The 16,701-nt window shown below is 41.2% G+C and overlaps 1 protein-coding gene across 2 annotated transcripts in view; it reads left to right on the top strand.

Annotated features, from left to right (window-relative positions):
* DPY19L3 (dpy-19 like 3 (C. elegans)) overlaps positions 1–16,191 on the top strand; it is an 82,603-nt gene extending 66,412 nt beyond the window's left edge. For both annotated transcript variants that reach the window (XM_019505620.1, XM_019505619.1), the window contains exons 17-19: positions 8,558–8,690; positions 11,740–11,898; positions 12,575–16,191. In XM_019505620.1, the coding sequence (XP_019361165.1) occupies positions 8,558–8,690; positions 11,740–11,898; positions 12,575–12,736 (454 nt within the window). In that variant the 3' untranslated portion in view covers positions 12,737–16,191. The remainder of the gene's footprint in view (positions 1–8,557; positions 8,691–11,739; positions 11,899–12,574) is intronic.
* Positions 16,192–16,701: the final 510 nt, after the last annotated feature.

Here is a 16,701-nt window from a genome sequence, read left to right as displayed (position 1 = left end):
GGGGGGGCCCAGGGGAGCCCGGGGGGGGGGGGAGTCCCCAGCGCACTCAGCAGCAGATCCAGAAGTGGACCAGAAGCACTTCTGGGTCTGCCAGGGAGCGTGCAGGGGGCCCATGGACTCAGCAGCAGACCCAAAAGTAGACCATAAGTACTTCAGGTCCACTTCTGGGTTCACCACCGAGCACCCTGGGTGGTCCCCAATGCTCCTGTGGGACACCCTATCCACCCCACCATCGTAGTGTTCACAAGCCACACCTGGTACCTTGAGGTATGTAGAAAAAACATTTAAAGCTGTGTCTATGTCCGAATTGCTGACTCTCTGAATCAGCATTGAATCTTCATATTCAGACTCGGCCAAATCAGATCAGGACAGTGATCCAAATTAATCAAATCCCTGTCCCTGATTTGGGCCAAATCCAAATCAAATACAGCCTGTTTCTCACACACCTATTAACCAGTACCTAGCTCTTGGATACCTCTTTTCACAAGTGGGCCTCCAAGTACTTCGTGTTTAGTCTTCTTGTGAACTTTCATGGCACATCTGGTCTACTTTTTATCCTTACAATATATTTACCTAGTATTAGGACATGGACAAACAGTCACTTGGAGCAGTTTCATAAGAGGCAAGGGAACTGCTGCTCAGCTACTTGAGCATAGGCCTGTAAAGATACAAGTGAGCTTAAGTGTCCCAACTTTAACCTTAGATGAAGCAGGGTCAAAATTAAAGCTGTTTTGCTACATTTGTATTTTGATAGGCCCTTTCCATTTTGAAACCACTCCAAGGGAACACTTGTCCGTGTTCATAAACATACTGAGGGACACCTACATGTAGAACTGGAAAATCCAGACTTCAAACAGCACGTGTGCACAAGCTTCTTGCCTTGATTTTAAAGCAACTCAAATAACGTACTGAATTTGATATGGTGGCTGGCCATCTATATGGTGGCTTGCTGGTTTAGTAGAGGGTAGTTTTGGTGCACCCACTAAGCTAAATTCTGTACTCAGAACTCAGAGTAGGCCAAAATAAACCTTTAGGGCACATCCTAATGAGTACGAACGTACTGGGGTATGTGTTTCCCACTGGATAAATGAGAGTGGCACATATTTTTGCTGCTGGTGTTTGTCCCCAGGCACACCCATAAACATGGGCTTAGGCACGTGACAAAATGACCCAGGTGGGATAGGGGAGGCTGGGGCCAGCACCTATGCTGGCTCTAGCCGCCTTAGCTGTGGGCCTCCCAGCATGGGCGACTGGTGCCTCCTGGCTCCAGGGGGCACCAGCAGCCAATTGCTGACCGGGAGGGTGATGGGGGAGGAGAGAGGCAAACCCCAGCAGGGCCAGCAGCAAACCAGAATTGCCAGCAGCAAAATCGGAAGTACCGCTGGGGCTTCTTATGGGGGGCACCAGCCAGTGCTCCCCACTCCCCAGCAAGAGAGGGCTAATTTCAGGGGGCGCATGTGCCCTCCCTATGCATCGTCTATGCCTCCCAGGGCAGCAGCATCGCTCTGGCCAGCCAGGCTTCCTTTCTGGCAGTACACACTGCTGCCATGTGTACCATATGGCTTTTTTTTAGTGGTATTTGTTTTTTTGGTTTGTTTTCATTTTCGTTTGTGTTTTTTTTACACTAGGATCTCCGAGTGCCAAAAAAAAAAAAACCAAACCATCACGCTGCAAATTAGCAGTGTAGTGAACAGGTGCATATGCATGGTGCATCTCTACAGGCCTATGCTCAGCTTAACTCGAGGTGAAGCAAGCTGAACATTTGAGCTCATTGGGATGCACCTTTAGACTTTATCCAAACAGGTGCTTTCCGAAAGATGTGTAAACAAATGAGCCTATTCACATTGAGCCTTGATTTGAAGTTTGTACTAGAGGCATATCAGTGAATCTTTCCTCCAAGATGGTCATTCCCACAAAGCTCCTAGGACCTCTGTACAGGAGAAGTGGGTGTGTTTTTAGGGTATGAGTACTTTGGGACAGCTAATAGCGGACAGATTGTGCAAAAAGGTTAAGTAGGGTGTTTTCTGGAGGTTTGTGATAATAGAGGGATTGTGTTGTGACTAGCATCTTGTAAGCTAAACTTGCAGGTTCAATTTGTAGCAAAGACAATTGTGAACAAAACCACTTGGAAGTGTTTACAGATCTCTGGTGTTTGTATTATTTCTAGAAATGACTACTCTCTGAATTCTGCAATATCCCATCGCTATTTTATTTGAAAATAGTTCCATGTCCCTCAAAAGAAATATTTTGTAAGTCAAAACTGAATCTGCTACATTTTAACCTTTAAATGTCTGTAGCATGTACTGTAATTCTTCCTTCATCATCTGTTTTTTCCCCCTGCTTTACTCTTGGGTTTAATATTTTATGTTTGAATAACTCAAATTGCCCTGATGAAACCAGTCATCCAGCAATTAAAAAACCTCTCACCCTTAGCAATGTGCCTGTGCTCCATAATGCTCTACTTCCCTGCTCAGTAACCTAAAAGGAGCAATGTAATTATTCAAAAGTAAAATATCTTACAAATCTTCAATGACATATCATGAAAGCGGGCCCATGTTGTTTCTGTCATTTAGTAACTTTTAGCTATATCGACACCTTCTCATGACTGATGTTTACCAGCCAGTGCCATTTAGCACTGCTTGTTTATTAAGAGATGGTAAATGTTTGATAGTTCAGGTCCCTTGAGTACAATATACAGAGTTTTATATAGATTTATACATAAAATATTCATGTGGCTTTTGTCCCAGCCGGGAACTGGATTTGACCAGATTCAATGGGAATAATTTTTCATGTGTTCCCAAGTGCTGAGAATGCTAAACTGCTGCTTGTCGTCTTTTCATTTTAAATCATGACAGACGATTACAGAGTACATTTTTTCTGTAGAATTTATAGTGCTTTGGAAAATTATTGTTCATGTAAATAAAATTTAATTACTTGTGGATTAACTATAGTCAACAACAAATTTATAACATACACCTCAAGTTGGGACTGATTTTCTTTATTTAAATTTGTGTGTAGAAGAAGAATATTATACTGTGCTAACACTTGGTAGTTCTCGTATAATTAATGGTTAGAGCTTGCATTATCAGGAATTAATTATATATTCATTAAAACTCAGTGTGCTGAGTTTCAGTTGGTCATATACAGTATTGAATTAGGATTGTTTTCCAAACTTTCTACATCAGAAAAGACCTTGAATCTGTCTATATTCAAACACACTTTAAAAGAAATGTCCAAGTATACAACTTAATGATAAACAAGCCATTGTTTGTCCAATTTGGAGCATATAGAAATACATTTCCCAAAATATCCCCTTGCTAAAAATATTGTTGTGTACTTAGCAGTATGTAGTGTTTTGTACCTTTGCAGTAGTGTTCTTACCGCATTTTGAACCATTTTGCAGGATTATGAAGTTATACATTCTCTTTGATAACTTGTTTCCTTTTTTTCTTTGTTTTCTTATGTACTATAGTTTTTAAAAAACAATTAAGACAGCTCTACCAATGTCTTAAGCATATTCTCAACTCTACAGTTCTAAATGGGAGGTATACTAATTCTTAACTTTGGTCTCTCTCCCTAAGAAAATAGTTCATTTGTGAGATGAGGAAGGATATCAATAGAGTGATCATATCAACAGAATGAGCTTCCCTAGTCTCTTTACCATAATGTTAACTAATGACAACCTTAAAGCTTCTGGCCATGTAGATAATTTCTGCATTACTGTACACTGATATTTTCGCATACTACAATGTGCTTGATTTCAGAACTTGAGAGCTCATATCAGAACTAGTACCCTAGTAACATGTGCCCTAGTACATGTGCCAAGCTTTATAAACAGTTATGTTAACTTTTGTCATTTTTTCCTTACACTCCAGGAGCCATACTTCAAGGTGTTGATTCTCATGTGGCATGCCAACTCAGGCACATGTCTGATAATATGTGAGAAATAAGAATGTACCCAGTTTGTGGGTGCAGCCATTTGCATGGGCAAGATCTGCTCACACAAAATCAAGGTTGATATTAAATTGTATTTTGACATTCTTCCTCATTTATTTTTTTGTGGTCTTTCAAGTACACAGGCCAAATCTGTTTTACTGTTTATCCATTTCAGCTAATCCTACAACATTTTAATAGTCCTTGGGGACTAAAATTACATTCTTCAGGAGGATTCATTCTAAAATGGAGCACCTGAGAAGCCCTTTCTATAATTTCCCCTTTTTCTGAGGTTCATCAATTTGTCCTTCTCTGAATTCTTGAAACCCAAACTCTACTGAAGGCGTAACCTGAGATTTGCCAGCTTTAACAACACTAAACTCCACAGTCTGCTGTCAGTTCTACCAAGACTTTAATAGCAATAGTCACACTATTTCTAGTGTCACAAACTGTAACTGCAACATTTGCTATTTCAGTAGGACTTCTTTAAAACAAATGCATAAAATGTTTAGCAGCTTAACAAGAACAGAAAGAATTGCTACCTCTTTTTAACCTGCACAGGGTAAGCCTAGCCATCTAATACCTATAAAAACCCTTTGATTTTTAATGAGTTATTCTGTAGTATTTACATAATTCTATAAATTCTTAAGTACAGATTAAGCAAAGGTTCACACATTATATTATTGTGCTCAGTTTACCCATTAGTTCAACAGTAATTAACTTGTTGAAGCTTAGAGCTTCAAAACTAAATTAGATTATTTGTTCAGAATGCCATCAGGTCTGCTTGGAATGACATTTAAATTATATAATGTAAATCAGTTTGACCTGTAAGTCCTTGTCATTATTTAGTGACATTTCTTACAAAATAAATTGTTTGCAGGTTGGCCAACCTGATATGGAGCTTGGCAGAAAGCTATAAAAACAAATTATCCTTTCATTTTATACATCATTTGTTCAGACATTTGTAAAAATTGCTTCGTTTTGCTATAATAGAGAAGTGTCATTCAGTAGTTTGAAACACATTAGTTGCTTTAGATACAGACCACAGCTGCTGTTTGCTGAATCAGGTGGAAGGAAGTATTAACAAGGGATGCATGTAACATGGTGAATCATGCTGCATGTGCAATATACAGGTTAAATGTGTCATGTCCTCTTCCATTGACTATTGCAGATAGTGAAGGTTTGCTCTATTAGCTAAAAAGGCCTTGGAAAAGAATGTGGGCGTTGCAGTACTCAGTATGACAACACCCAGCTTTTAGGCACCCAGTGCCCCTAATTGCAAGGGTCAACAGCCTACAGCCCATTAGCCAGATCCAGTTCACAGAGGGATTGGATCTGGCCGACAAAGGACTGATCCAGGTCATGTTTTACTAAGAGCTCACTGATTTCCCCAGCCATTTGATCCAGTAGAAGTTTTGCCAGTGGCATGCCAATTGCCTCTGGGTGGTCCAGCCAGCTGCTTCTGTCCATGTGAAGGGCTGCTCTTCCTCCCATTCAGAAAAAGCCAACACACTGAGCTGCAAGCTGTCCGGGCTAGTAAATTGAAACACTGATGACCGAGGTGAGGCTTAGATCCTTCCTTTCACCTAAGCATTTCTTTCATAACCAGCCTAGGGATCACTTCTTTTAAAATATGGCCAAGGGAACATGGTTTTTCCCTTTTTACACTGTAGATAAAGCACTAATCCATGATGAGGAGGACCTGTCAAAAAAAAAAAAAATTCTGAATCTATTGGGCCAGAAAGAATGAGTAGGACACATAGCCTGGAGGGTAGGCACTTAGCTGGGATCAAGGAAACCAGGGGCTTGATCCCCAGATCTAGTTTTCTTCCCTCCTGAGTAATCACACTCTCCACTAAGCTAGCAAGTCATGCTCACTCTCCCTCTCTCTGGCCAATATTTATTCCAATGCTAAATGGAGTGGCTTCAACAGGGGGAGTGGAGAGTGTGTGATCTCCCAGAGTAACATAGGGTCTAGGGGTTAAAGCACTCTCCGGAGTGGTAGGAGAAGTGGGTTTGAATCTCTTCGGGCACAAGAAAGGGTTGAACTTGGTCTAATGACTTGAAGCTAGTCATTAGACTGTTGTCTGAAAGGGGGTGGGGCACCGCTACTTCTGACAGCAGTTGTGGCTAGGTACAGACATTCAAAAAGCTGGAGGTGCAATCATTTCAATCTACGTGGGTTTCACTAAACTGCACAGATTGTACCGAGAGCAAATGGAACTCACATTTGCCCTTTGGTGGAGGGAGGCAGGGAGGTGCCTACACTGGCTGAAGCCAGAAGGCAGGGAGGGGTGCTTCTGCAAGCCCCCCAGCATGCCAGAGCTTCCTGAGGCAGCTGAGCACAACCAAACAGCTGCACCATCCTTGACTTGGCTGCCGGTCACAAGCCTCCACGTGCTGCTCTGCCATCTGTCAGGCAGGTATTAACTGCAGGCAGCCAGCAAAGGGAGGTGTGCTGGACCCCTACTTCTGGTGGCATGGGCATCCCTGGGCTTTGTCTGGAGTGGGGTTTCACCCCAGGTAGGATAGAGGCAGAAGGGGAGCAGGGCTCCTGAGCTGCTGAGCAGAGGTTGTACCAGTGGCATACCGTCATTCCCAGCCTAGGTCAGCAGGGCACAGAATGTCCCTCCCCTGTCCTGGTTCCATCCTCCATGCCCTGGGTGTGTGCCCTGGAGTGGCTCCTTCCAACCCCTGCACTAGATCAATGTGTGGAAGTGGGTGGGGGCCCTGATCTGGGCATAGGGGCTGGCTGGAGGCAGCACAGGGTTCCCATCTGGCCCATGGGCCGACTCCACACCCCTCGTCTGGCCCTCAACATCCAACGAGTTAAAGTTGAGCACCACTGGGTCAAGAGATTAGGTGAGTGCAGCTCTGCTGAGTACTGACAAAACTGAGGCATCCCTGAAGCATTCTCTAAGTAGAATGTTAGACTCCTAGAGATCTTTACCAGCAAAATTTTGAATACTTTTGGGGGTTTTGAGGATCAATTTTGAATTTTAACACCTAAATTACAGTGACCCTAGGCCCCTTGGTGGATTCTAGCCCTTACGGTCTTTAGCACACGTGGTAAGTCCTGTCCGTGTTGCTGGTTCAGGGATGTCCTAGCTGACAACCAGCAAGGGGGTATAACGGTAAATTCCAAGACTAATTCATTTTCATTTGATGAAACACTTTCTTCATGGCACTTGTGGCTTTGAATGTTTTAAGTGCAAATAAATTATTAAAAAGAGATTAAGTATTTTCAGAATTTTAAACGAGACTAGTTTTATAAACGACCAAAAAACTAGTTTTTCAGTAAAGTTGAACTGGCATATTAAAATATTATCTCTGGCCTCTTTGTATGAGATTAATATGGCAGCGCAAGAAGTTTTAGGAAAGGGTTGTGATAAATATTAATTCATTCCTAAGTATTATTTCCCAAAGGGCTGAAGCAAAATGTAATGCTTGTCTCTTAACATTTTCAAACCTTATCATGGAGCTCAGTTTAAAGAAAAGTGATAATTTACAGCCAAGGCTTCAGAGGGCAAATATTTAAACACTAGCAGGTGCATTTAGTAGCTTTTGAAGAAAACACATTTAGATATGAATGGCACAATTTCTTGATTGTGGGCCCATGGGGTGCATTTCTCAGGTATTTATTCTACAAATCCCTTTCCCAATTCTGTTTTTCTTTTTACTTGCCATAATTTATTCTTTCCAAAAATCCTATCTTGGGCACCATGCCTACCAAACACTAGACAATAGCTGGGCAGCAGATATACTGTATACACCATTTTTAGTACATTAAATTATTGTGGGGGTTTTGCTACCCCATCCCCCTTTTTATTATATCCTTAACTATCTGGCAAGATTCAGGTTATGTGGTAAAGTCCAGGGAAAGGTTCAGATACTGATTGTGGGTGCTAGGCACTAGCACAATACAAATAATTCTTGTTTAGAATCTTCTTGATTGTAATTTTCATAACTGAAGCTAACTTTTTCTAAAACTCTGTCTTCGTAAGAGTAAAGTAGGTGGAAAGAAGTTTGCTTCATGTTAGAACAAAAAATTGTTCCAAATGAATATAGGGATAATAACAATTAAAAAGAATTCTTATATTCAAATTGATCGCATCTGTCCAACACCGTATTGCTGGAAAATTAAACATCACAGCATATTTTTTGAAAAGCTACTTTATCTCACACAGTAGCAGAAGCTTCCAAATATTCACAGGCTTTATAAACCAAGGCAGCCTATTATAAATTGAAATAGACTTCACCCAAAAAGCTTAGCTCTGGGCACATATCCGAGATATGCATGTGGTTTAGAATTTTTCAGCAAGCCTCTTGAATTGTGTCTGGAATATTTGAGCCTGTCCGCTTGGACCACAGAGGATGAACATACAGGCATGCCTTTTACTTCTTTGACAAACTGCAATTTTTTTAGGAAACATTATTTAAAGGATTCATTGGAAATATTTTTTACTTCGGAAAATATTAGATGTACTAAAGTCAAACAGTCTGTTCCCTGAAATGAGAGGGAGGTGAAAAGCCTCCCTTCAATATATATTTCTTCCTGATTTGTAATTTTGACAACCCAACAAGCCACCATCAGGATATCCTCAAAATTACGATAATTTTTTAGGTCCAACACTCCTAAGACAGCAGCATTTGCTGGGAGCATGCAGCTATTAGCAGGAGTTAAATTGTGCACTGGAAGGATCTTAACTAATCATCCGCATTATGAGGACAAGAGTCTGCGAGAGAGAACAAAACAGGTAAGAACATTTCTGAGCTCCTCAACTAGATGTCATTTATAATTCAGCTGGTTTAATCCCACAGAAACGTGGACACTAATGGAATGTTGAAACTGAAATCACCATTCATTGCTCCTAGTTTCAATTATGAATCAAGGAATTGGTTTAGTTTATGAAGCTTTTAATGCCTTGGGCAGCTGCTACCTTGTGTCCAGGCTCTTGTATCTTTTTAGGTCATGTGTACATAGCACAGGTTAGTGGTATGTAGCGATGTTAAGAACAAACAGACCTAGGGATCTCTGCATGGTAATGCTTGGGCCACATACCCATGCCTCAGAGCTTGAGCACAGAAAGAGCTTGTGGCAAAGGTAATTTTTAGGCACCTTTGTGCTTTCTGTGTCATTCTGAGACTCTCTCAGGTCTGTAATTTACAGTAGGCCACCCAGGGTGTGCTATAGGTTATACCAGGATTGGACAAAATATGCCAGATCTGGCCCACCAAATGATTTTGTCCAGCCTGCAGTGGGTCCTGTATGTGCAGTTGGTCCCACCACCACCAGGTGCACAGCAGGGCTGGAGCCATGTAGCGGCTGAGCCACCACTGCCCGACCCAGCCCCGTTGTCTGGACACCCTAGCCCACCTACCCTGCAGCCACCACCAGTGCCAAGACCCACATAGGCAGGATATGTGGCTGGGCAGATGAGATGTGGCCACGGGCAAGCAGGGAGAAGTGTCTGAAAGCAGGACAGGTGGGCAGGACTAGGATCACAGGGCAGGATCATGGGGCAGTGACAGTAAGGGGCAGGGCTTAGGCTTAGGGCAGGGGCCCTGTGACGGGCACTGGTTCTGCAGGTAGGGGCAGGCGAGGAGTGAATTGCAGCTGTCCCCTGATCCTTGGCCCTGCACTGTCACTGCTCTACAATACTGGGCCCAGCCCCACCTGCCCATTCCACTCCCAGACACAGCTCCCCACCTGCCTGCAGCTCCATCCTGTCCACCTAGCTACATGACCTGCTGTGCAAATCCTGGCCGGTCTCCATAGAGACCCTGGGATTGTGGGGCAATAAGAGTGTGGGGCCAGCACCCAGGACAGAACCGCAATCTGCTCCCTACATGCCCCTACCTGCAGAACTGGCACCCACTGCAGGGGCATGCAAGTAGATTGTGCCCTTGCCCCAGGCCCTGGCTCTGCACTGTCACAGCCCCGCCTGCCCATCCCACTCCCTGCCTACCCTTGACCCCATCCCAGCCAGCTTGCCCAGCACAGAGCAGAACCACTTAGCGAGCTTAGGTGAGGTCTTGCAGAGGGGTGGAATGCTGACCCGCATCATCATGGGGTAGGGGTGCTGACCCAGCCTGCAACAGCTCACCAAAACTCTGTAAGTGGTCCTAAAGCCCAAATAATTGCCCACCCATTGGCTATACTGTTCTTCCTTGGCATGCCTTCTAAGCAGCAGGGCTTATAACTGTGTCCTTAGAAAGACTTTGAAATTCACTTCCTCAGGTGTCATTCCATGAGACCTTCTCCCAACTAGAACTGGAGTTCCTTTACACAGGTGGGAGTGAGGATCCCTCACCTATCCATTAGTGTAAACTACACTATCCATTGTCATGCATAGAAATCAATGCATGAGCTAAGAGACATTTCTTTTAAATGAGGGGATATTTTCAATGGAGCAAGTTTAAACTTGTTTCCCTGCCATGATTGCCACAAAACAGATCTGTTGACATTTAAGTGAATGCTCCAAAGTATGTTTGTTTCAGTGCTCCCAGCGAGGTGGCTTTTAGCTGAAGTAGGTCAAGAGTCTCCTTTGTGGAGAGTGAAATTTTAGCTAAAATTTTATAAGTGTTCATACATAACTTAAAGTGCTAGACCAGTCTTAATCCATTTGAATAATATAGCAATGTTGCTTAACAGGGGAGAACATTTCCTGGCTCTTAAGGGTCAGCTGGGATAAGAGACTGATGATAAACTTCAGTTCCTCCATTAACGTGTCATGTTGGGAAAACGCACTTCTGTAACTCTCCCTAGAGAACTAAATTTGATGAGGGATTCATGGATATTAACTCAGCAGCAAGAGCAAACACTGACTTACTCTACTTCATGGTTTTCACAGAACCAGAGGATGAAATTCTGGTCCCACTGAAGTTAATGGTTATGCTGGCATTGACTTCATTAAGGTCAGAATTTCACTCAACTTCTCTATGACCTCTTGTTCTTCTTCCCACATTCTTGCTGAAGCAGCAAAACACATCAAGTAAGGCTGAGCTGCATGACACTAGAAACATGCAAGAACCAACCTTTGAAAACTCTTAAATCCATATTTCACTTTGTAACAATTTGAAAGATTTCCAGTAAGTAGGACGGCCCTTGTTACTTTAAATACCCATAAACTCCCAAGGAGTTTGAACGCCAGATGAAGAAACTGGCCAGAAACTTCATGAAGCGCAGTGGAGACTTTGGGCCAGATGTAAGGGAGGTCTTGGATATCTCCAGGTTCAGTGCCATAAGGTTTGTCTTTTAGGTGCCTGGCCTTTGGAGTGGGAGTTAGAGCTCTAAGTTAGGTGCTTAGGCTTCTTACATAGTGGGACACAGGCGCCTTAGCTCAGTGATCAGAAAACGCACATGCTAAATAAAGAGCTTGGTTAGCTTGAAGCCAACTACTAGGAAGTGCTGGCACACAGATGTGATGTGACTCAGCATCTGTAGAACTTGGCTACACAAACAGGGATGGATGCTTCTGTCCTTTCAGGGCCCAGAATCCTCTCTCCATAGTAGGCACCTACAAGTAGGTTTTGAAAAAACGGAGCGAGATTTGTTCTTTTTTCAAATGTAATTGTCCAAGGATGGGGAGGTGGTGGTTCTGCCTTTTGCCTAATAGTTTAGTGGCTTCACCACCCAGGAAGTGTGGGTTCCAGGTCCTTCTCAGCTGAAGGGAATTCTAACCCACATCTCCCATCTCTTTCTATCTTGTGAATCAAGTTGAAAAAAATAATGAATTAGGACAAAAAGATCTACAGTATTAATTAACCCATTTTGCTCTTAAACCTTCGTTTCTGTTTCTTCAGGTTTATCAGATATATGCAAAGAGATCTCCAGAGGAAGTATACCAAACACTGAGGTCTTTTGGCACGGACTATGTGATCTTGGAGGACAGCATATGTTACGAAAGACGGCACAGCAGAGGCTGTCGGTTACGTGACCTACTTGATATAGCTAATGGTCATGTAAGTACTGTACAAGGCCTTAAAAAGAAATACGTGTTGTTTAATTTCTGCTAGTAGGAAAGCATTTAACATAATAGTGTAAGGCAGCTTACTTCTTTTCCATTTTTGACATGAGTAAGGACCAAGGCCCAGAGACCTCTTGCGGTGAGGAATACAACCTAGAGGAAATCTGGCTGGTTCAACCAGTAGTATGTAATGGGGGAGAAACCCATAATGGGATGGAAATAGTTACTCTGTGCTGCACCTCACACTACTACTACATGTGCATAGCATTTCCTGTGCATACTCATCCAGAGGCTGGGTGGGTGGATTTCTGAGCTTCAACTCGGATGGCAGATGAAGAGTTTTTGTTGCATGTAGGTTACTTGGCTATACCCAGGACCTGTGCCTTTCACAGTGTAGAGCCCTAAAGATTACACACCACCACACGGCTCCTCTGCCAACACCACACAGCTCCTACACCATACATAAACTAGGTTTAGATTTTAGCTTTTCATCCATTGTGATGCTGTTGTAATGTCTGACAGTTTAATTTGATTCTCTTCCTCCTGTTTGGTTCAGTCTTAAGTCAGACTCTCTGAGCATAGAGAGAGAGAGAATTTTGAAAACTTGAGTTATGACTTGTAACCATTTAATACTTAAGGGTGTTTCACAGACCTGTTCACTTTCCTTACAGATCATGGATGGCGTAGGAGACAATGAACCCAATTTGAAGCCTTCAGCATATCCTCGCTTTTGTGAGGAAATTAAAAAAAACTTACCTGCATATACCTTATACTTTACTCGAGTATTTCAGAACAAAACATTCCATGTTTACAAGCTCACTAAGCATAAATAGCATGAATTCCCAACTGTGGCTCAAGTTTAATATTTTAATACTTAGTCCACAAGGGGAAGTGTTGAAGACGTTTACAGAAGTGTTACATTTCTAAAGGCATTTTACATTGATTGTTGCTTGGTTAATTACTGTGATTCCTAGGTTAGTTTCAGACAGTTTAGTTTTGATAACATTCTTGACATTGCCAAAATTTTCATAGATTTTTACACTAATGCTAGCAGGGGACCACCATAATTGAGTCTGATCTCTACACATACAGGCCACAGAATTTTTCCAGAAGCTGAATTTTATGTTTAGCTCACTGAAAAATATAGACAGAACAGGTTTGCCTATTTGCCTCAGAACTGCAGAATGATCAAGCTGTATAATTCTGCTCAGGGGTTTGGATATTCTACTGTAAGCTGAACATGATAAAAATTTAGTGAAGGCAGGTATGCCTCGCTGTCTCATTACTAAATATGCATTAGCCTCAGTTGTCCAAACTGATACTTCAAGATGGACCACGTTGCTTAAGCAGAGCCTCTCTTTTTAGTTCCATGGTGCTCTGTATGGGTGTAAAGCTCCCAGCATGTGCATCTGATTGAAAATCAGAGCCTTTTGTAGTGAAAACACTGTGGAGAATAAAGTAGTTTTTATTGTTGTTTTAACACTTTACTTATACAGATGTGTGTTGCCTGTTTTTATGCTGTTTTAACTTTTGATGATGGGTCTTTGTGTATCTCTTGTGAGTCTTTCATGCTGGAGCATGTTGCTGTATGTGGCACGTTGGTAATCTCTTAATTTAAAATACTCACCATGAGTAAATGATAACAAAAAAATTCTCCGCTGGGATTCTCACAACACTATTTATTATCTGTACTCTGCACTAATGGGAGATTTTTCTCTAAGTGAATCTCCTCCAATAGCTGGTGCAGAATACTGAAGTTGAACGCTGCCAGTATGATATGGGGAGTGTTTTGCCTTGACAGTAACAGAAGTTTGTATGCGAATGTGCACCTGCATAAGCATGTCTCGGAGCCTTGCTTTTTAGTATTCGAGACACAAAAAAACAGGTCTCTTTTCTTTAAAAAAAAATTAAAAAGCACACAATCACTGTTTCCCTCCTCTTCACCCTCAGAATCTAGAGCTGATTTGGGGCTGACAATGAAGATGCAGCTTAACTTAAAAACCTTTGAAAACTTTGTGTTTTTGTTTTTAACCTTTGTATTTCTCCCAGGCTAGAACTTTATTAATTCTATCAACTTTTTTAACTGTTGTGTAGGAAACATGTCACTTCTACAGTGTCTTGGTGCAGCTGATTGTTTTTATACGAAATGTAGAGACTAGGTCTGTGTGAAAACCTAACAACACTTTGCAACCTTACCTAGGCACCTGCTAATGTTAGTAGTTCCTTATGAAAAGCAAAAGAGTGATAATCAAGTAAGTGCCTCTAGGCCAATGCTGAATTAACATTTGAACACCTATAGGAGTGTATGTGGCCTGCTCAGATAATTCATTTATGTTAATTACTGTTGCAATTAATTTCTAATGATAGGAAACTTAAAGTGGTACTCATAGCACACTCAACATTTAATTTAATCAAGATGTGTAATGAGATTAACTTTCACAACTGAGCTATGTTCCAATTCCAAATGATTTAAATGTTTTCCCTTTGTAGTTGTACTGAGGTAAATTACTGCAGGGGTAGAGATGGTCATATCACATGCTCAAACAATTTTATATTCAGTAAATACTCATTAAGCAGCATTCCACATCTTTCTGCACTTTCATGTGAACACAAAAGGAAAGTGTGCTTTAATCAAACTGTATTTAAATCAAACATTGACAGTAGCAAGGTTGTTAAACTGAATGACTGAAACTCCTGAATAATTTCTATCCTGTATTCCTTAATGAGGTTGGAGACCAGCGCAGTTTAACATAATACAATAATAAAACGTTTTAATCAGTATTAAAACTTTAATTAAGCCCGTAATGATGCATGTCTGTTCTTGCTGACAGCATGGGTCAGTAAATTCCTCAATGAGTGCCTTGCAGTAATTGAAAACAAGCACATGTAAGGTACAGTGTGTCTAGATCCATGTTGTCTTATTTTAAAATGCAGTAGTATCTTTTTAAAGGTGCAGTATCTTTGCTGTAATTAAATTAAATATTACAGCATAAAACAGCTTTTTGATTCCAGGAGTCACGCTTGCAGACACAATACAATTAAGCATAGAAAATCCAGACTCCAGCCATTTATTTTTAAATAGATTATATGTTTTCTATTTTTAATACAGGCTCTTATTTAAAGTTGCCAAAAAAATCCAAGTCTCTTAAAGAATCAATGAAGTGCCAAAAGACATTTATATAGTAGAGCCCAAGATAACTTTGTTCTTTGGAAACCATCAGAAACATGGTTCTTGATTTCCAGACCCGAAACCAAAAGGGAATTCAATTTGTATAATACAGAATTTCCAAAGGCATAAGAAAGAAGACCTTTGAAACATGTTTAAATGTTTTGTAGTTTCTGAAATCACCAGTCATTTGAGCCCTTAAGGCTTAAATATGCTTTACGCCTAAATTTTCTGGCACCCAAAAGAATTAATGCATAGATGGAAAGGCATGTTACATGGCTATGGCACTAATTAACCATATGGCTGTGCCAACTCCTTAAAATAGTAAATAAGGAAAAGCCAAATATAACAGAAGCAAAACACCAGCTGGAGAAGGCAGGGCAGTGAACAGGGTTATACTCCAAGCAAGTCACCTTAAGGGAGCAGCTGCTTCCCTCTCCCAGATTTAAAAGGGATGACTACCAAAGGAGAGCATGCTGGGAAAGAGTTTGCCCAATTGGAGACTTCATTGGACTCAAGCAACCAGAAAGATACCCTAGTAGCAAAGGGCTAAATTCCCTCTCCTCTGGAGTTTTAATAGCCAAAGCCTGGTTTGTTTGTTGGGGGGGGGGGTTGGATAGTTATGTTGTCTTTTTTGTTTCTTGCTGTGATCATGTTTGTGAATTAAGAATCTGAATTCCTTTTATAGACCTCTGCCTGTGCTTGAAGTGCAACTCACCCCACACCTTCACAGAGCCTAGTGGTTATTGCGGCACTTCTCTCTGGTTGTACTAAATCTGATCCGCCTGTATAAACTATGGCAATTTTTGTTTGTTTAGGCATATCTATAAATAAGTAATTTGATGACTCATTGGATACATCACATAACATCCATAGACAGCTCCTGAACCGATAAAAACGATGCATTAGGGCCTTAAAGTACAAGGGTAGAGGACTTTTTAGATCAGAAACCCAGGATATATTTTTTAGGTGAGAAAAGCCTTTGGGATTCAAAAGTGCGTTTCCATTTCTGTTTTCAGTGTTTTGCTGGTGAGAGCTAACATACAATTGTTTTTATAAATATATTGTACTGAGATGTTATGACCATTGTGTACTAAATAAAGCTGTGTTCTTTTAAATTCACAGCAGAGGACTGGTTTTTATTTTTATATAGGTAGTTAATAGCAGTAATTATGGAACCTGTCCCTCACTCAAGTCTCCTGTGTTCTCTAAAAGCCAGTTCTCTGTCAGAAGTTTGAAACTTAATGTAAGCTTGTTATACGACATGTAGGGTTAATACATTTTTTAATCATCTTTATGGCTTGATGGCTTGCTAAAGTCACTTTGATTGAATTTGTAAGTTAATGGTTTAGTAGTCATGAGTTTTGACAAGGCAGTTCCTGCACTTAGTTTTAGTGAGGTCAGCAGACTGTCTTAGGAAGTTATACTGGTACTGGTAAATAAAATTTGCTTTGACCCATAAGGATCAACTACAGTACTGCTTTTTGGTTTTCTCAACCTTTAATCATTTTCATGATGGAAAGAAGCATGTATTCTTTGCGGGGGAGAAACTGGAGGGAATAACTGCATGTGGCAGATGCCTTATTTGAATTTAAAGGTCCTAAAATAGGCTTGATTTTTTTTTTTTTTTTT

This window comes from Gavialis gangeticus, unplaced genomic scaffold, assembly GCF_001723915.1.
Source record: "Gavialis gangeticus isolate Ggan-Ray unplaced genomic scaffold, GavGan_comp1, whole genome shotgun sequence".
Lineage (NCBI taxonomy): Eukaryota > Metazoa > Chordata > Crocodylia > Gavialidae > Gavialis > Gavialis gangeticus.
Note: the sequence above shows the minus strand (reverse complement) of the source record. Positions and strands in the feature narration are given on the sequence as shown.